We start from the raw sequence: 21,815 nt of genomic DNA, 5'->3' as shown, positions 1-21,815 counted from the left end.
TGTCTATATCAAAAGAATACATAACACAATGTACTTTGCTTCTGTACATTATGTGCCAGGATCATTCAAGTAGCGTGGCCATAAAAGTAGTTATATTCAATTATTAGGTATTGGGATATATGCATGTTGTCAGTATTTCACCTCATAAATTACCTGCTAATTGCAAAAGGATGAAAAGTTTGCCTTTTACGACAGCAAGACCTGCTGGACATCATATGACTAAGTAAGCATCTCTGCATAGCTTAATGTGGCATAACCAAACATGCACCTCTTACCTTGATGCAAAAGGTTTATAATGAATGTAAGAAAGTAAATAGTCTCAAGTTTCAGGCAATAGAGGAACAAGCCAAAGACCACATGGAAATACACTATATGAAAACTATCCTGGTCTCATAAATAGGTGGAGTTTTAATATGGTCTAGGTTTTAAGTATTAGGGTCTTTTATTCAGATTTATTTATGCATATGCATGTTTTGCCTACATGTATACCTATGCATCACGTGTGTGCCTGGGTTCCTGCAAAAGTTAGAAAAGGGCTTTGATTCCCCTGGAACTAGAGTTATGGATGGTAAAGCTGCTATGAAGTAGTTGGCAACCCAAATCTTTCCTCTTCAAGAGCAGCAAGTGTTCTTAACCACTGAGCTATCTCTTCAGCCCCTTAAGTACTGTTAACTTCCTTACAATTGACAACAGTATTGCTAGCATAGAGAATGTTTTGTTCTTTTTCTAAATTTATTTTACTTTTTATTTTTAATTATGTGTATGTCTATGAAAAGGTATGCCCACATGAGTGCAACTACCTGCCATTACATTTAGCCCAAACTCGGGTCTCTGTGAATGCAGTCTGTGCTCTTAACTGATGAGCCATCTCTACCTTCTTCTTATGAGACACATCTTGAAGTGTTTAGGGGACTTTCATAATGTCTATAACATACTATTATATTGTTTAGCAAAATAGTGTGTGTGCTTCTGTACTCAAAGAGACAGATCAAGTAATTATGCCAAAGCGTTATCAGCTGTCTAATCCAGATCATGGGTACTCATAGATCTATTCTTTCAGCTCTATTTTGTTTGAATTTTTAAAGAATTAGCTGTAGAAAATTATAAAGGAAAGAAAATAATAAAGCTCACAATTTTATTTAAAAGTCTATCAATGGACTTGCCATGCCATTCTGCTCTCTTTGCATATTCTAATAATAGTCTTATTTGCTTAGAATAATTCAATGTTCACAACAGAATAAAAAGTTATTCAATAGCCTAGTGTGGTGGTACATGCCTTTAATCCCAGCACTCAGGAGGCAGAAGAAGGGAAGCTCTGTGAATTTGAGGCCAGCCTGGTCTATATAGTACATTCTAGGCCAGCCAAGACTACATAGTAAGATCCTGTTTCAAAAGGAAAAGTAATGCAACAGAAGTTAGGTATAGTAGAACAGACCTGACTTCTCAGCACTCAGGAGACATAGGCAGGAGGATCACAAGTTCAAGACCAGTCTGGGCTACTTACTAAACCCTACCTCAAAACAAAACAAAAACAAAAAGTTATTGCAACAATGACAGCAAAAGGCAAAGTATAAATAAAGACTAGACAATAATGATAAAATGTTCAAAGTGATTATCTCTAAGTGGTGGAACTACTGGAATTTTTCCTCATATTTTAGTAAATGTTATCAATATTTTATGGTACATTTTATGCTTTACAATTATACGGTTAAAAACACTGTTATACTCTTTGAACATAAGCACTATAGAGATCATGTCAGACAAACATTAGTGTGTTTAATCCAAAACTGACAAACTGTAAAGTTTAGGAGAGAAAAATGGCTATCTCAAATAATACAGCATTTTTTTCATACATACAACCCTAAACTGTATTATAGAAATAGGAACTGCTGGTAACTTTTGATCCTTTCAAGGGTGGCAAGTCGCTCTTTACCTTGCTTGGGGTTAGTCACAATCTCATGGCTTAATATGAATATCAAGTAAGGAGTAAAATACAACACCAGTAAAAGAGTACTCACTCTCCACAACCCCCTGGTACCTTCTTGCTGGTATATATCGATAAAGCTGCCAATCATGCTCCCTTGGAACAAACTTCCTTGAGCCTGCATCCGAATCTAAAACAAAAAGAAGTGAACAATTTATTTTGACAGAGAAAACCAAAATGAGAGAGTTCACTCCTTTAAAATTAAGGAATTATTTTATATAATTTGTGCCAAAGTATACTCTATAAAGATTTTTACTTGGCCTCATATTTCCCATAGTAAATTTGTCTTTTCTGGAGTTGGAGAATAGCAAGTCTTCAGTGAAATATAACTAGTTTGAGCCAGGCACAGTGACACATGCCTTTAATCCCAGCACTCAGGAGGCAGAGACAGGTGGATCTCTGTGAGTCCAAGGCCCACCTGTTCTACACAGTGAGTTCCAGGACAGTCATGACTACAAAGTAAGACCCTGTTTGAAAAAAGCATGTAATTAGTTCAGTAAAATATTAGGGACTATTCAAATGCCAAAAATCAACATCAACAACCTATTGCTTACATAATGACGGCATCCATTTAACAGAATACAGTGGAGCCATAACATTTTCCCCTAAAGTATTAAAAATTAACTGTTAAACAGAAAGGTGCTGTAAAGCAGTATATATAATTCTTACCAAAAACATGGGAAGTTTAGAAAAAACTATAAACACAGTGAGAAGACTAGATGATCATACATACCCAAATATTAATAGAGGTTTATGAATGGGGATTCTATAGATGAGCATTGTTCTCTTTTGAGTCCAAACCCTAGAACTCATTGTCAAAAGAGAGCTGATTTCAAAAGGTTTCCTCTAACCTCCACATGTACATACATGTGCCACACACAGAAAATTATAGTAATGATGATGATTATAAATTTAATTTGGGGGCTAAAGAGTCAGCTTAGAGTTATTTCAGAGAGCCTGGGTTTGGTTCTCAACCCCAACATAGCAGCTCACAACTCTCTTTACAGTTCCAATGCCCTCTTCAGGCTCTATGGGCACTAGGCACACATGGTACACATGAATACATTCAGATAAAGTACACATACACAAAAAATAAATATTTAAATTTTTAATTTTCTTTTTTCTTTTCCTTTTGAGACAAGGTTTCTGTGTGTAGCTTTGGCTGTCCTGGAACTCACTCTGTAGACCAGGCTGGCATTGGACTCACAGAGATCCACCTGCCTCTGCCTCCCAAGTGCTAGGATTAAAGGTGTGCGCCACCATCACCTGGCTAATTTCATTTTTAAAAAGAATGATAATTTATACCAGACAAATAATGATCAAAATAGTCTGCAGTTTTATATTTGTGGATTCAACCAATCCCCAATTGAAAAATCTTTCGAAAAAACTGCACTTGTACTGAACACATGTAGAATTTTTCCTTATCAATATTTCTGGAATAATACAGCAACTATTTATACATGTTTACATTATATTAAACATCATACATAATCTAAAGTGGATTTAAAATATCTAAGGGAATACACACAGGTTATGCACAAATACTGTTTCATTCTATGTAAGGGACTTGAGCATCCAAGGATTTTGTTATTCACTGGGGCAAAGTCCTGGAAGAAACCCCTCTTAGATTGGGCTGAGTATTCTCTTATGCATTATAAACTCTGCTGTTATTGCTGTAAGGTGACTCTCCTACCACTGGTTTGCATTATCCTGGATCCTGATTTGTACTTTCTCTTATTATAAGGAATGAATTTGAATTTTTTTTCTCATAACTCAGGCCTGGAGACATGGCTCGGTAGTTAAGAGTACTTGCTGGTCTTCCAGCAGACCTAGGCCCAATTCCAGCACCCACACAGTAGATCACAACTGTCTGTAACTCCAGTTCCAGGAACTCAGATGTCCCCTCCCAGCTTCAATGAACACTGAGTGCACGTGGTACACAGACACACAGACACACATGAAGGCAAAACACCCACACACATAAAACAATATTTTTTAAACTTGAGATTCATGGTTATAAATACCTGTATTCCCAGTAAGGCAGGAGGACCAGGAATTCAAGGTCATTCTTTGCTACTTAGTGAGTTCAAAGATAGAATGGGCTACATAAGATCAGAAAAACAAACAAAAATCCCAATTTGTGATTCCCTCACATAGTTTAATCATACATTTAGTGCTTTATTAATTAAGAAGGACATTTTTATCATTTGTCAGATAAAGCTGAAGGCTGGCATTAAAATAAATGTTTCATTCTGTAACTGCTAAACACTAAAGAAGTCCAATCACATTCTTATAAATCAGCACGATCCAAGATATATCACATTGAAAGTCAAAGCTCATCTTTAATAAAGATGTAGACAAGATAAGGAAAGATAGAAACAGTATAAATGTAAGGTAAAGCAGTCATGAAAAGAAACTCTCTAAAAAACTCTACCTCGATCTATCCTAGTTTTATGTCTCAGTTTATACTACAGATCAATACACCATCTGAAGATTTGGAATAGATAAGGGATATGTCTTTGTCTTGTAAAATGGGAAAAGGGCTATTAGAAACACAAATTCATTCTCACACCACTTGAAGAATATAAACAGAATAAGGAGTCTCAAAATCAGTTCCCTGCACAGCTTTGAAAAGAACCTGTAGTGGACTGCAAAGCCCAAGCTGAAAACCAATGGATTAATGCATATCACCTTAAAATATTTTTGAATATCTACTATGAAGCATAATGTTATACAAGTTTTCATATGTTATCTCTAATTCTTAACAACTTTATGCTATAAGCACTGCATTATCTTCATTCCAAAACAAGAATGAATGAGACATTACGTGGTTAAGAGATTTACCCAAGAATTTAGAACTAAGAATGGACAGATAATAATCTGAACTCGAATCTGAGTTAAAGCTGTAGTCTTTCAACTCACATGGCAGATATCTCTCTTACCTTTAGAACATCAGTGGGATTGGCTATAGTAGATGAAATCACTCCTGACACTACCCCACAGATCATATTAATTAGGAGAGTTTCATCTGTAAAAATGTAAAATAAATAAATAAATAAAGGTTCATTTTATTAAGCACTGGTGCCTCAGAGTCCCTGAGACACTGTATGAAGAAAATCCTTTCCAGAGAGATGACATGAAAAGGAACTTCAAGGTTTATCAAAGTAAAGACTTTCAAATATTTGTAGACCATCCCAAATTTATACAAAAAAAATATACAAATTATAAAATATAAACCATTATTTCCTTAAAAACATTATCTTGAAGACATCATATTCTTCTACATAATTGTCAGTATACTACACAAATTAGAATGTGGTATTTCTTTATTGACCACTTCAAACATATAATGCATCTGATTTTAAATTTTTTAAATTTTTTTGAGATTATAATTTATGGTTTTGTTTTGTTTTTCAGTTTTTCAAGACAGGATTTCTCTTTGTAATAGCCCTGGCTGTTCTGGAGCTCACTCTGTAGACCAGGGTTGGCCTTGAACTCAGCGATCTGCTTGCCTCTGCCTCCCATGTGCTAGGATTAAAAGCGTGTGCCACCACTGACTGAGATTATAATTTAATTACAACATTTCCCCCTTCCCTTTTCTCCCTCCAAATCCTTCCCTATACCTCTCTCTGTTCTTCAATTTTATGGTGTCTTTTTACACTAATTGTTACTACTTATACATATTGCCAGGCGGTGGTGGTGCACACCTTTAATCCCAGCACTTGGGAGACAGAGCCCGGTGGATCTCTATGAGTTCGAGGCCAGCCTAGTCTACAGAGCAAGATCCAGGACAGGCACCAAAACTACACAGAGAAACCCGCTGTGGGATGTTCTGTATGCTGTGAATGTGTTGCTCTGATTGGTTGATAGGTAAAATGCTGATTGGCCAGTAGCCAGGCAGGAATTATAGGCAGGATAAGCAGACAAGGAGAATTCTGGGAAGAGAAAGGCTGAGTCAGGAGATGCCAGCCTGCCATCCATGAAGCAGTATGTAATGACACACAGGTAAAGCCACAGAAAACATGGCAACATATAGATTAACAGAAATGGATTGAGTTTAAGTGAAAGAGCTAGTCAGTCATTAAGCTTGAGCTAATGGCCATACAGTTCATAAATAATATAAACCTGTGTGCATTTACTTAGGTCCAGCAGCTGCAGGTGAGAGAGATTTGTCCTGACTGCAGGCCAAGCAGGACACAGAAAAACTCTGGCTACAGAAACCCTGTCTCAAAAAAAATAATAAAATAATAAAACGGAAAACATATGTATATACATATATATTCCTAAATATAACCTGTTCAGTCTCTATAATGTTACTTGTATGTATGTTTTCAGGGATGACCATTTGACAGTGCACAACCAGTTGGTGTGCTCTTCCCTGGAGAAGACCACCTCTCATCCTCCCATCTTTCTGTAGCTGCCTATAGTTCTCTGTGTAAGGTTGAGGCCTTGTGGGCTTTTCCCTGCCCAGTTTGGCATACAGGTTGGTATTATCCTTGTTCAACTTTTAAGTCCTATTATGGATAGTCAACTTTAAGACTTTAAGATGCTAAAAATATAATCTTATGAGTAATAAAGTCACTTAAATATTAACATTAAATGTCTTTATATCTCTCCTAGCCTCCATTTATGTACAGAAGGCTTCTATAGTCAGATATAAAAAAGCAGTAGTGTAATTCCTGGCACTGGATGATGGAGAGACTTTATACATGCTAGGCCAGCACTCTGCTACTGAGTTACACCCTCAGATCCAAAAGAAATAATTTAGACTTAAATTCCCTCAGCTAGACACAAGAAGAAAGGAATAACAGAACATATTGTTCTACAGAGAAAATCCAATCTTCACCATTCCTTCTCCTCATGAAGAGCCAGCCTATAAATAGAAAGTTAGTAAACCCACATGAACAATCTATGAAAGGAAAATATTTCCAGGAAAGACAAAAGTACATCCTTCAGGATTCAAAATGATGAGGCTCCAGAAAAAATGCTGATTTAGAATAAAAAAGTGCTTCAAGAAATACTGCCAATATGAAGTCTCTCCAGCTTTCCCAACCATCCAGTAACCCCAGGCCTATGATAAAATATATTCATCATGCAAGTGTCAGGCTCAAATGGAGAAACATACAACAGCTCTGCATGTGGATAAAGTGGCCATAGGTACATTGGCATCCAGACTATAACAGACTCAAATTTATCTACCTACCAAAAGCTTATCAAAATTGGCCTCTAGGAAATGCCTTCTAACTGATGAAGACAAAATTCATTTTCAGGACATGGCTGTTCTAGGCTTCTTCAAGAATGACAACAATTTTTTTTTTTTTTTAAGAATTGCTATTTTGCGGGGAGGACATATATCATGGCATATGTATGGAGGTCAAAGTTCAACTTTACCGAATGTGTTCACTCCTTCCATCTTTGCATAGGTTATAGGTATCAAACTCAGGCAGTCACACTTGCATGAATTTACCCATTAAGCCATCTTGGCAGACTACAAGTTTTTTAGTTGATTGTAAAAGATACATCTGAAGAGCAGGTTCCTCTAACCCACATATTCCCTCTGTAGGGATTTAGCCCAAGTCAACAGATGTCCCTTTATGCCCACAGTGACTGTCTTTCACTCTCTGGTATCATGAGATAAATATTCCACATTAAGCATGAGTTCAACAATCCTTTGAGGATAACCTCAAAAGAGAGTTGAGCATACTGACCTTCCAAACGTTCTACAAATAACCGCTTCAAGCTTTGGTAAATACCAATTTTGATGGTGCCATATGATGCCTGTCTTAGTAAAGCAGGGGCAATTCTGCCCAAAATAGAAAGAGAAAAAGAGAAGTTAATTTTATTTAACACGCACTTGTAGATTTTACAGTTCTTTTATCTATATCTTCCCAAGCAATATAGCATGCATTTTTTTTTCACTCACCCATGAAAAACTGACAAAGAAAGCTCATATCCCAGGTCATAAAACAAACATCAACAATGTTAAAAGAACTGAAATTATACAGAATATATTCTCTGACCATAGTGGAAGCAAAGCAGAATCTGAAAAGGGGAATGCTCAAACACTTAGAAATCAAACAAATACACATCTAAAACAACATATGTGTTAGAAAAACTTGCAAAAGAAATTTTTTCAATGTATAGCTATGAGTAAAACTTCAAATTCATCCTATAAAATACATGGGATAACAACAATTAAAGAAAAAGATGCCATGAATATGAGAGAGGGGAAAGAGATACATGGGAATGGGTGGAGGGAGAAAGGGAAGGAGGAAATTATATAATTCAAACAATTTAAAATACTATAAAAAAGTACACGGGATACAGCCAGGTCAGACAGTACAGGAGAGTGAGGCGTTCCAGGCCTGCTTGAACTAGGGTAAGTACAAGGCAAGCCTGAGCAGCTTAACATGGCCCTGTCTTACATAAAAAGTCAAAAAGAGGACTAGGCCGTTCACAGATAGAGCACTTGCATAGCATGTGTTAGACTGTAGGCTCAGTTAACAGTATTAGAAAAGAGTGGGGAGTAGGCAGAGAATATGTAGCCAAAGCACAGCTGAGAATAATTTATAGTCAAGTGCTCACCCAACCTCTAGAAGTATGAAAAGTTCATTCCTGCTATTTATAAGACATCAAGTATATGGTACTTTGTTACAGTGGCCCAAACTAAGAGTATTAAAATTTTACAAAATAAAATTGAATTCATAGTTTTTAAATTTTTCAGATTATGTTTACTTTTATTTTATGTATATGGGTATTTTGCCTACAAGTATATCTGTGCACCATGTGCATGCAATGCCCATGGAGGCCAGAGGAGGGCATAAGATCTAGAACTGGAGTTACAGGCAGTAAATCACCATGTGGGTACTGGAAATGGAACCCAGGTCCCACGGAAGAATAGCCAGTGCTCTTAACTACTGAGCCATCTCTCCACCCCATTGAATTAATAGTTTTATAAAAGTTCAAAAATTAGAAATTCCCAGCCCAAACAAGTTTACTGAAGAGTTCTAAAAAATGGTTGAAGAAATAATATTAATCTTATACAATCTCTCCAGAAAACAGAAGCAGGAATGTTTCCCAAATCATTTTGGCTAGCATTACCTTGATAGCAAAAAACCAGACAAAAATAGTACAAACAAAAACCACAGACCTATATTGCTCATGAACTTAGATGCAAAAATCCTTTAGAAAAGATGAACAAATTGAATGCAGCCATCTACAAGAGTTAAGACACTAACCCATACTTTACAGGTTAAAAAAAAAATCAACCTTTATTTCCTAAAAATTGCAGATACATCTTTAACCTGATCAAAAAGGTAGCAAGGGTTGGGGATTTAGCTCAGTGGTAGAGCGCTTCCCTAGCAAGCACAAGGCCCTGGGTTCGATCCTCAGCTCAAAAAAAAAAAGAAAAGAAAAAAGAAAAAGGAAGCAATAGCGCCAAGCTCTCAACCTACTTAAATTCTGCTCATAAACTGAAGATGTTCTCACTCATGCCTCCTTTGAGATTCATCCAAATTACAGAACTATACTTTAGGAGATATAAATAGAAATAAAGCAACAGCTCAAATGGTTAAGATTGAAGAAGAAGAAAAAACAGATGACTAAATATGCATATTTCTCATTCTATTACTTATATCAGGAAAAGAATATCGAGGTTATCTATGCTAATGAAAGAACAAGGTAAATGAGATGATCCATGAATCATTTCATTCTGGATAAAGATCGGTTTTTTGTTTGTTTTTTGCTTTTATTTTCCTCTAAGTAAACTATATTTTGAATAAGCCCAACTCAGGTCACTGATAAAATTGATTTCCATCCCCCAGCAATTCTGGTAGCCTAGACTTAGGATGGGCTAGGAAATTAGCAGTAGGTGAACTACAAACTGGACAATAAATCATAAACTGAGGGGTAATCAAGAGGTGATGAAAAAGATTCTCCCTTTCTCCTATTCTTCATTCCTATTTAATATGCCAAAATAATGTGTTTTCACAAAGACCATCTTAAAGGAAGCCAGTGTTTGCCAAATCAGGAAAATTTTCACAAGAATGTATACAGCTAACTGGTGCTGCTTTTACAACAGCCATCAATGAGTGTCAGGAAGCCAGGGAAAAGCTTATGCTGTAATGACATTATCCATTTTCACATTTCTTACATACAGCCAGTTTAACACAAAATCCAAAGCTCAAGACTTACAAGCTGATGAGATATACAAAAGCCCACCAATACAGAATTACAAATTGAAATGTGAATGGTATAAACTATTATGCAGTTATTCATGACAGAAGGAAAGAAGCCAGACTTACCCTGAATACAAAGCCAAAATCCCTTCTTCTTTATAAATTCGGAACAAGGCATGAAACATCCCTCTATATTTTATTTCTTTGAAACGGACATCAATGCTCTGGCCTTGGACTTGCAGCCGTGTTTTAGTAAGGTCCACAGGGAAAGTGCCTATGAAGGAACATTCTCCTAAGCATTTACAAAGAATACAAGTATGTTTTGGCTAAATATAAGGCAATGGTAATATTGGAAATCTAAGACAGGGCCCTTTTCATAACACTCAGATATCTACTCCACTACCAGAGGGTAAAGGCTATAAGTGAAGTAAAATGCACTAGCCTCTCTAGGAAGCAAAACTTGCCACACAGTAGACCTGATACTTTCTGTCAGAAATACAAAGAAGTTTAGATGTTTCTTTCACTTTGTCTGTCACATACCAATGCCAATAACATTTATTAGCCTTTTTCTCCCATTCTCTCCCACCTCAAGTCTCCCTATCTCTCCCTCATAAAATCTCCCCACATTATCACAAGCATAGGAAAGCATGGGATGGCTGCTTTAGATGCTCTTAGATGCAGTTCCAATAGTGTGGGTGTGGGGGTGTTGACGTGTGTGTTTACTACTTCCTAATATTATGAGAGAAACTGGCCAAGTCTCACTTGGTTCTACTCACTACGGTGCCTTGGATAGTTCAGGAGTAATACCCGTAGAGTACTTAAGCCATTATTTTTTTCAATTATGCTTTATTTGTGTGCATGCATATGTATGTGTGGAGGTACATTTGCCATGGCTCATGCATGGACATCAGAGGACAACCTACAGGAAGGAGCTGGTCCTGTCCTACAACCACATGGGTCCCAGGGATCAAATTCAGGTCCCTCAAATTTGGCAGCATGCATTTTTACCTGCTGAGCCTTCTTGTCATCTCTAGCAGGATTCTTCAATAAAACTCTCTTTTCTTATCTCAGCACATAAAAGTGGTTGTTGCATGAACAAACTGAGTTTTAAGAAAGACTTCAAGATCTAAAACTAGCAAGCTCTTTATATATGTAGTTCTGAACTTTTGTGACCTGGATAGTATAAGACCAGAGTATATAGGAAGAAAGTCAACAAACACTGCTGGATTGTAGATACTTAGGAATCATTTAGGGGAAAGAAAAATCTGGAAAATGAAAAGTCACAATCTAAAAATATTATAAAATTTAAACCAAAATAGAGATCACTCTGGTTTGATCTTGTTTGCTTCTAAAATGGAAGTGAGATTTTCAAAAAAGAAGCCTTGACAAGAAAAAAATTATAATCAGCATAAATGAAAGATCATTAGTACAAGGAATATACAGAAACCACTATCATATATAAACCTCTATGATTATGTATATTTGGCTTGGAAAAATTAACAAATCACTAAGCTATCAAAAATGTTCAAAATTTGACTTCTTAATCCCATTTGCTTTATCATTATTCCTGGATAGCTACAGAACAACAATATTTTTTGGCTTTTCAAGACAGGATTTCTCTGTGTAACCCTGGTTGTTCTGGAAATCACTTTGCAGACCAGGCTGGCCTCGAACTCAGAGATCCACCCGCCTCTGCCTCCTGAGTGCTGGGATAAAAGCTGTGCACTAACACTGCCTGGCACAATAATTTTTAAAACAAAGATGACAACACTCTTTATTTGTTTTCTGGTTTTCTCCAAAAATAATTGGCACCATATATAACAATCTGTGGCATAAAACTCATATTTGTCATTCTTTTTTCAGATTCTTACCGAACTCGGCAACAATAGAGGCAAGGCCGCCATACACAAAAGGTTTCCAGTTCAGACCAGACATCTCATGGCTTAAAGTGGAACTTTTCTGATGCTAAAAATAAACACGAATCAGAAAAGGGCACAAGAATGAAGAGAGTATTGGTTAACACTTGATTATATGATTTGAATCAACAAAACTGGCAAATCAAACAAATGTAGAGGAAAAAATAAAAATCACCAAGTGAAATGAGACAAAATGGAAAGTCCTGTTTCATGTGCTGGATGATGATGAGTTCATTCTTTAATGTCATTCTGTAGGGTAGGTGTACAATCACTCAAAAAATCAACATATGCCCTTCATTCTTTCTAATTTAATTTTCCATTGTTCCCCACCCAAAGAAGCTTCAGCCCATCCAGCACACCCATCTGTGACATTCATCTAGACAATCATGAGTCAAGGAAACTGGAATTCAAGTTACACAGGCTGAGGCATCTTATAAATGCAGTTCATGGTATTCAGTTAGCTTGATTCAGGCACAAAGGACAAGCTCCCAACACTACCCCATAATGTTCTCAGCTCTCTCAACTCTCCACTAAAATTTAGCATCTTAGTTCTAGGAACTGAGTTAGCTATACACCAAAGCAGCTAACTCAGTGAGGCCCACACTGAGCTAAGTAGCAATTCACCTTGCTTCTGGCTCCTGGAGAAATGACAGCAACATAGATATATCACACTTCTGACATTGAACATCAGCCATCCAGTGATCTCCTTTCCCTTCCTCCTGAACTTGATTAACATATGCAAGTACTATACTTTTTATGTTCTAATTCTTTAGTAATGTACTTCTATCCCCAGCCATTACTTCTTCCCCATCAAATCCATCTTAGATCTGGCATCTTCAAAATCTTCAGTTTTGTCTGGGCAGTGGTGGCACACGCCTTTAAGCCCAATACTTGAGAGGCAGAGACAAAGGCAGGTGGATCTCTGTGAGTCTGAGGACAGTCTGTTTGACAAAATTCCAGGACAGCCAGGACCACACAGAGAAACCCTGTCTCGAAAAACAAAAACAAACAACTTCAGTTTTATGTTTTCAGCCACTCTCAGCTCCTTCACTCTTGGATTTGTTTTTCCACAACTCTAGCATCTAGGCAAATATTTGTCAAATTGTAGCATGTACCAGAATCATCTAAAAGGTTATTAAAACATGAACTGCTGAGCCTCTCCCCCAAAGTTTCTGATTGGTGGTTTAAATCTTGCCCTGAGAATCTACAAGGTCTCAAAGAATACTGATGCTTTAAAACTACTGCTGTAGGTGTCATCTGCTAAATCCTGGTCCACTTGGAAACACTACTTATTCTTAAAAGAATTTCAGATTTCCTTGAAATATGTCTTCCTTTTTCAGAGCTTCAAAGTTTGGATACTTCCTGATTTCAAAAAGGTTAACTGTCAAAAAGGAACACTGAAATCAGATCATCTAACATTGAATAATGGCTCCAGATTCACATCTTGACTATCACTTACTAAATGTGGCTCTGGGAAAGTTATTCAATCTTTCTCTGCCTCCATTTTCTGAAAGTGATAATAATAAAAACTCATCTCATAGGGTTGTTGTGTTGTGTATAAATAATACATATTAAACACCTAGAAAAATCCGTGAAACTTTGCTCAATAAGTTAGCTAGTTATTACTACACTGCTGAATTTACATTTTAATAGATAGCATTTGCTGTCCATCTTCTCCTTGCCAAGTTTGGGTTAGCACCATTGAGTCACATTCTGTTCTCAGAGGCAACAGGGTTTTGATTTATTTTTTACAAAAGTAATTCTCTAAAATGAAGCAGAGCAATTTTCCAGAGGGGCTAGCAAGCATGCAGATAAATGTCTTAGTTACATACTACAAAAATAATTGTGGAAGCTTCCTTTCAACCATAGTATATATTGCATATGTGAGAGATACCCCTATAGGAGGAAAGTTCATTAAAACTCTAAAGATCAAATTGATAGGAAAAATAGAACTACGACATTCCTCCTAAGTTGACAAGAAAAAATAAATTTTAAGTCTGACGTGGTGGCACATGCCTGTAATTCCAGCACTTGGAAAGAAGAGTCAGGAGGATCAGCAGTTCAAAGTCACCCTTTTCTATACAGGAAGCTTGAGATCAGCCTGAGCTATATAAGACCCTATCTCCAAAAAAAACACAAAAAAAAGAGGGGAAAAAATCACTCTCTGGTGTCAAATTTAGAGATTTCCCTAAATAGTCTTTGATATTTCAAATGTCTGCTGTGCTTCTCCCCCAGACTTTCCCTTTACAACTTCATGAATCCTTTCTCAGTATAGAAAAAAATTCTTCCACATCTTTAGGACCTACTCTTCAATGTTTTAGAAAATATTTAGTGTTTTATCATTTTCTGTGTGTATGAGTGTTTGCTTACATGTGTGTCTCTGCACCACATGCATGCCTAATGACCATGAAGACCAGAAGAGGGTGTTTGATCCTCTGGAACTGGTCACAGGTGGTTGTGAGCTGCCATGTGAGTGTTGGGACTTGAACCTGAGTCCTCTCCTCTGGCAGAGCAGCTACTGCTCTTAACAACTGAGCCATCTCTCTAGCCCTCTACCCAATCTTTTAATAAGAAAAATGCTCAATGTTCAGGAGCAATAACAAATCACTAAGTGTTGGGGACAGAGTCATACTAGGAAACAGAAAGATCAGTCTCTGGATCTTAAGTCAGGTAGCCCAGGGGTTCCTAAGGAAGTTTTTTTTTTTTTTCAGCTACACATATGTCATCATTTAAATGACTACTAAATCCTATTGTTTATCCTGGGAGCACTGATAAATAATCTTTCTTACATAAAATGATAATAGTAGGTAGTTGATAATATTTAGTGTCTTTATTTGGCAAGATAAGCATAGCGATCTTTATCTGTATCCCCTCCACCATATTTTCATCTAAATTCTATTAGTCCATAAAATTACACAAGCCTGTAGAAGACTGACCAAAACCAACACTGTCCCTTTACCACCTCCATGGTCACATCTGATAGTAAAATCTTTCACTCCAATGTTAGAAATCAAAGTTATGAAAGAAATTCTGTATCTCCTTTGATTAGACTTTATACAGCCCTTCCTTACAACAATTTGGAGGCACTCTGAACAAATTTATGTCCGCACAAATGAGCCCTTCAAATATTGAAAGTCAGCTTTAATGTCCCTACATTTTTCTCTTTCTCAGGCTAAATAGTCGTGATCATTTTCTTCATTGCACATGTTTTACTTCAGTTACTATGCCTCTGTTTCTTTTCAGAGAGGCATATCATCCAAGTGAAGCATTAAAGTTTCAGTGAATATCAAAGTCTTTTACATAAAGCTGGATACATGGATGCAAGTTATGCCCCACCTATCATTCTACACCTATGCAATTTTTTTGAGAAATCTGTTTACTCAACATCTTAAATTCAGGCATAAAATGATGACAAGGGTGAGGTTTATTCTCTAGTTATCCCATCTCTTCTCCTCTTAAATAGGTAAGATTCCCTAAAATATGACTTCAAAAAACTTTTTATAAACCTCATAAAAACTAGTATAGAATGAGGACAAACATATCAAATAGTTGAGTGTCTTATGTATGCAACCTGTATATAAACAATTACAGAAGAAGCCACAAAAGTAATTTGCTGGACCTGGCCAATACTATACACCCTATACAACACTCTCCTGATCCCCAGATTCTCTACCTACAAACCCTTGTCTCTTGCTTTTGTTGCAGAGAATTACTTCATAAAGTATCCCAACTCCTCATAAAGCTATTTTGACATATGGAAGCTAACCTAAGTTTTGGGTGAAAGGACAGAAAACATATCTAAGTAACAATATAAATAGTGTCCTAAATATTTTTATTATATAAAGAAGCCAATGAAATTTGTCTTCAGAATTTGTGCATCTATTCCTAGAATCTGATTGTGGAAATCTTGAAAACCTAACAAATAACAATAAAAATATCCTAGAATCCATATTATATAGCCCCTACACTTACTTCAAAGTCTGGTCAGGAAATTCTGGGTGACCTTCTTGGTTTCTCCTTTAAGAAAGAGTAGGTATTAGACACGTTCAGAACATTCTCATGTTCGGATGATAGCACTAGGCCTAAAGCTATGTGTTCAAGGCATACGAAATACTCAAACCTGCAATGTGCTCTCAATGTAACTGGTCAAGCTTGTAAAAATCACAGCCTGGTGTGGTGATAGATGTGTTTGAATCCAGCACCTGAGAGGCAGAAGCAGATGGTTCTCTGTTCATCTGAGGTCAGCCTGTTCTACATAATGAGACCTTGTCTCAAAAAAAATTCACAGAAATATGTTCCAACATAGGCAATATTTTTCAGTCCACCTATCTTCCCTGGACAATCATCTGGTAGAAGAAATTACTACTGTGTAGCAATCTATAAAAGCAAGAAAACAAAAGGCATGCATTTGAATACTTTGGAAAAGCTATTGGAAGTGAGAAAATTGAAACTGGGTCTCAATAGTAAGCAGATTGAATCTGGGTAGGAGCAGGTAAGGAAGATATCTGGGATGGGTGAATAGGATAAATAAAGACAAATGTGCAAACATACACAATCATGTGGAGGTAGGCATCAATATAGTTTGTACTGAGACAGAAATGAAGGACCCAAGCAGAATACACAATAGGCTTTTTGGCAGAACAAGTGAAAGGAGTAGGTTCTACTGAAAGGCTTGAAAACAAGATGTTGGAGGAAGACTAGTTCTGTTTATAGGGAAGTGAATTAAGGTATTATATTAGCTACTAGGGACTACAAGCGCAGTGGATTGCAAACAGAAGAGGTAGGGAAATAGCTTAGGAGGGTGTAAAGTAGGCAAAAAAGAGTGCTCATTAGCAATGGGGTTAATATGTTGAAATGGAGACAAAAGACACTTCATGATATAAATGAAGAGGAGGAAAGAGTTATGGCTACTCTAAGCATCTCTAGGGGTTGGGCAAGGAAGCACTGGTAGAAAACTATAAATGTCCCTGCTGTTACCTTATCTGAGAAACAAAATTCATGTTAATAATAGCTGTGATCCCAATCAAGTAACTGAACTGCATTTTAATAGATGCCTTCAACGCCTCAACCTCAGGAGTGACGGGGGATAGAAAGTGATAGGGAGCATCTTTCAACAGCATCCCTCACACTGATACAATGGAGATGTTTGCTTACTCCGCTTACAATCACAGCCGCCGTTGCAAACTTCACCCTTAGAAAAATTAGGATTATTCCGGGAAAGATACCCATTCACCCTCTGGGTAGCAGGATCTTGCCAGTTCCTCAGCTGTCAGAGCGAGTTCGTAGAGAGAAGGGAGGCGCCTGAAGGAGGCGGCCTCCCGGGGGGATCGAGGAAGCAGGGTTCAATCGAAGAAGTAAAGCCACCGATGCCAGAAGAGTGAAAGACAGGGAAGGGACTCAGCTGAGGGGAGAGAGAGATCAAAGGACCGTTAAGCCCCTCCCAGGCCGGGAACCAGGCCAGCTCGGCCCTGCGCAGCCTGTCTCAACCCAACCCCGCTCCCCAACCTGGAAGTCCAGGAGCTCCCCCTCACCTGCTCAAGCTCATCAGGCGACTGGAAAGCGGAGGCTCCCACAGTAGGAAACACCACCGCAGCGCCAACCCGGAAGCATTGAAAGAAACGGAAGTAACCAAGGCGTCGCCTCGGTAACAGTGGCGCAAGCCATCCTAACTCCGCCCCCTCCTAACCTGAAAAGGAAGGCGCGAATGAAAGGAAGCCATTAGGGTCAAAAGGCCAGAGTCTGAAGGCTGTGTGTGCAAAAGGTCGGGAGCTAGCCACTGCCTTTCCAGAGAGGGCGCTAAGGCGTGAGAATGCAGCTGCTTCTGCAGCGAATGTGCTCACCAGAGAGGGCAGAGGCGATGCCTTGTCACCCACCCACCTGGAGCTTACCAGATGGTCCGTGTAGCCTTAAAAATGCAAGACGGAGGGAGGGGCATCACGTAGAGGGAGGTCGATCAAAAGATTTAAGATAAAGTGGGAGAATTTCTTTTGCCTGCTTTTGGGACCCTTTTCCTCCTACTGGTTGACTCGCCCAGCCTTGACATGAGGGTTTGTGCATAGTCTTACTGTAACTTGTTATGCCATGTTTGGTAGATATCCCTGAGAGGCCTGCTCTTCTCTGAAAGGAAACAGGAACAATGGGTCCTTGGGGACAGGGGAGGGGGGGGGGGGGGTCTGGGAGCAGGGAAGAGTGGGAAAAACTGCGGTTGAGGATGTAATATATGAGAGAAGAATAAATAAATACATTTTTTTAAGAGTGGGAGAATTTAAGATTAAAAAAAATGAAAACTAGGAGGTGAGCGGAATTTAGACACTGAACCCGGACTCAGAAAGGAAAATAAGGATGGATGAGGGAAGCAAATAAGCCTCATCTACTGAATGTCAGATAGCGGGAGCTGAAGCTACATGCCGTGTTCTCCAAGCTGGGAGATAGAAACTTCGGGAACAGAAAGAGGACCATGAAAAGTTAAAGCAAATGAATCTGAAAAGAATAATGGGAGTTAATCCGCACCTCATAATTGGCCAGAAAAGCTTAAACATCAGCTTCAGACCCCAGTTCCTAGGGCCACTGGAAAAGAAAACAATAAACTTCTGGGTGAATCCATTAGCTAAATTAAGGCTACCCCCAATTTTTTTTCAATGTATCACAGTTTCCACAATCAACAAGTGTTAATAATCGTGCTTATTATTTACATAAGTATAAGTGAGTTCAAGGCACATGGTCCTGAGATTATTTGTTGAATAAATTAATGTTTTAAATTCATTTATTCCAAAAGAATCTTCCTCATCTCATTCACAACTACTTTTTTTCCACCTGAAAATTTTCTTCAGGCAGCACACATGATAATAGATGACATTATGGAGTACTTAACCATGTGCCAACTGTGATGCTAAGAGCTCTTTTGCTTGCAGCTGCTTTACAATGTTGATACAATTATTTTCCCCTCCTAACGACTAGGAAAAATTAGGTCATGAAAGTGTAGCAGAGTTACATCATAACTGGCAGAATTCAGATTTCAACTTGAGACTGACTTCAGTCACCAAGCTCACAACTCTAAAAAATGACTTTGTTAATGTCAGAAACATCATTACTCTAGAGATAAGAAACACTTGCATGCATTTCAAAATGTGAATTCTATGAGACTGAAGAGATGGCTCAGCAGTTATGAGCACTAGCTGCTTTTCTAGAGGACAGGGGTTCAATTCCCAATACTCAGTTCCCAAAGCTCAATAAACGGCAATAACTCCAGTCCCAAGGGATTCAATGACCTCCACTGACACCAGGTACTCAAGTGGTGTGCAGAAATACATGCAGACAAAACACCCATAAAGTAAATATTTTTTTTATTTTAAAATGTGAATTCTCTTTCATTTTAGACACCAGCAGAGCAACACCCTTTCAGACAAATGGGTAGACTATAACTTGGAAGGTTTGGACTCTCTTCAGTGACATGAAGTATATGTGCAGCTATGGCCTGGGTTTGTGTTTCACATCCAGCTCACTGAAACTTGTAGATTTATGGCCTGTCCCTCAAGCAAACCACTATCTTAGCTTTTGTACAAGACTATATTTTCCCACTCAGTCCCTACTACCAACAGTTAATCTACTTATCGACTAGATAAATTTTTAAAAGGTCATTTGTTTTCAAATGATTCACATTTAAAATTCTACACGTGAGCAAAGAAAATAGCAATTGTAGAAACATTATAAGCACACAGCACACTAACACATTTGCAATGTGGTTGCATTCTTTCAGTTTTAGCATTCTTTAATGCTAAATGAATACACAAAGATCTTTAATACACAAAGTTCTAATCCGTATCAAAGTTGGACATTTCCCTTATAAATTGTCTTCTATGATCTAGTCTCTCCCATAAAGATCGGTTTTTGACCACACATATTTTGTCTTGGGTTATGTTTAAGTTGTGATTTACCTAATTATATAAGCTATTCAAGAGGACAGAATCATGGAATCTAATTCTTTTTTTTGTTTGTTTGTTTTTGTTTTTCGAGACAGATTTTCTCTGTGTAGCTTTGCGCCTTTCCTGGAACTCACTTGGTAGCCCAGGGTGGCCTCGAACTCACAAAGATCCACCTGGCTCTGCCTCCCGAGTGCTGGGATTAAAGGCGTGTGCCACCACCGCCCTCATGGAATCTAATTCTAATGTAACTTAGAAGGTTTTTTATAGACACTTGTTTAGACCCTGCTAAAACATCTCTTGCTGCTCCTAAGAGCCATTCTCTCCCTGTCCATTTACCCTTCCTATCAGCTTTGAGTTCTTTCCAGACTACCACAACAAAAGAAATAAATTATTTAAGATTGTGTCAACTTTGAGATACCAGCCAATCTCCTAGATTCTTGGGTGTTTCTAAATCTTTCTTTTTCACATTTTTACTGTGCTTAGAGGCTCAAACCTAGGACCTCATGCATGCATGCTAGGCAAGTGCTCTCCTACTGAGTTCCACCCTAATCCAATATATTCAAAACATTTCCATTTCAGATTTCAGTCAATAGAAACTATTGATGAGACAATTTAGTCTATTTTCTGCTGAATCACTATGTATTTTATACTTGCATTACACCTCAGATTCAGACTGGGCACTTTTCAACTGCTCAGTAACCACATGTGGTAGGTGGCCACCATGCAAGGCAGCAGAGATCTGACTCCTTGCTCTATCCTATGCATTATCATGTACTTCTCAACAAAGCATCTAGCTCTCTGCTACTCAGCTGAGAACAAGTGACAATATCAGGAACACTTGGAGCTTATAATTAATTCTGATAAGTCAGACTCCAGCCAAGTCCTATTTAAATCAGAATCAGCATTTTTCATGATGCCTATGTGATTAGTTTGAATATGAAAACTTAAGAAGTCTGTTTACACATCTTCTTGCACACATCCAATTCACACTCAAAAGACATATACTACCCTTAAGTGATTCTAAATTATTACAAAAACATTTATCAATATTTTATTGAATATTCTTTATGAGCCCAGAACTATATCATATTTAAAGAACACTATGAGGTAGGGGCTAATTTTGGCTCCTTATCATTTGTTTGTAATTATTGTTTGTGGAAAAAACAGAACTTTTCATAAATTTTTTTTATCTTTTTTCTTTTATTGTGGCAAAATGTTTTATTTTAGAAAAATTTGGAGGAGGGTGTGGTGGACCATGCCTTTAATCCCAGCACTCAGGAGGCAGAGGCAAGTGGATCTCTGTGAGTTCAAGGCCAGCCTGGTCTACAAAGTGAGTTCAAGGACAGCCAAGGCTGTTACACAGAGAAATCCTGTCTCAAAAAAAAAATCTAGAATAATTTGGATTTACATAGAAGTTATAAAGATACTACAGTGTTCTCTTATCCGCTTCTCCAAGCTAATTGCTAACATTTATGTAACTTGGCATGTTAGTCAAAAAGCAAGATATTTATGTGGTATAACACTATTAACTAAACAATAGACATTCTGAGCTCTCCAGCATTTACATGAATTTCATTAAACCATTCTAGTATCCAGTTCAGTGATATGGGCTGCAGGAATATATCCTAAGAACTCAGCTGGTTATGGCAAAGTCACTACCTGAAGGGATCAAGGATTTCCTCCAGAGGAAGCCAAATTCCAAGGAGCTTTTGGTGTTAATTGGCTTGTTATATATCAGCTGTGTTCTGTTATGAAAATCATGTGTGCCTTTATAGTTTTCCTAATTGCCCATCTGTTTCTTCTCCTTTTACCGCTG

At 37.7% G+C, this 21,815-nt stretch overlaps 1 protein-coding gene across 4 annotated transcripts in view; it reads right to left on the bottom strand.

Annotated features, from left to right (window-relative positions):
* Slc25a14 (solute carrier family 25 member 14) overlaps positions 1 to 17,854 on the bottom strand; it is a 38,636-nt gene extending 20,782 nt beyond the window's left edge. Inside the window, exons 1-7 of one of the 4 annotated variants that reach the window (XM_036174909.1) lie at positions 17,609 to 17,854; positions 17,232 to 17,478; positions 12,033 to 12,126; positions 10,288 to 10,435; positions 7,693 to 7,787; positions 4,927 to 5,012; positions 2,019 to 2,114 (exon numbers count right to left, since the gene is read on the bottom strand). In XM_036174909.1, the coding sequence (XP_036030802.1) occupies positions 2,019 to 2,114; positions 4,927 to 5,012; positions 7,693 to 7,787; positions 10,288 to 10,435; positions 12,033 to 12,126; positions 17,232 to 17,306 (594 nt within the window). In that variant the 5' untranslated portion in view covers positions 17,307 to 17,478; positions 17,609 to 17,854. Of the gene's footprint in view, positions 1 to 2,018; positions 2,115 to 4,926; positions 5,013 to 7,692; positions 7,788 to 10,287; positions 10,436 to 12,032; positions 12,127 to 16,049; positions 16,095 to 16,197; positions 16,276 to 17,231; positions 17,479 to 17,608 lie in introns of those variants that run through there. The other 3 variants (XM_036174910.1, XM_036174912.1, XM_036174911.1) reach the window with 3 other exon arrangements.
* Positions 17,855 to 21,815: the final 3,961 nt, after the last annotated feature.

This window comes from Onychomys torridus, chromosome X (assembly GCF_903995425.1).
Source record: "Onychomys torridus chromosome X, mOncTor1.1, whole genome shotgun sequence".
NCBI lineage: Eukaryota > Metazoa > Chordata > Mammalia > Rodentia > Cricetidae > Onychomys > Onychomys torridus.
The sequence above is the reverse complement of the archived record's forward strand: the minus strand, read 5'-3'. Positions and strand labels throughout refer to the sequence as shown.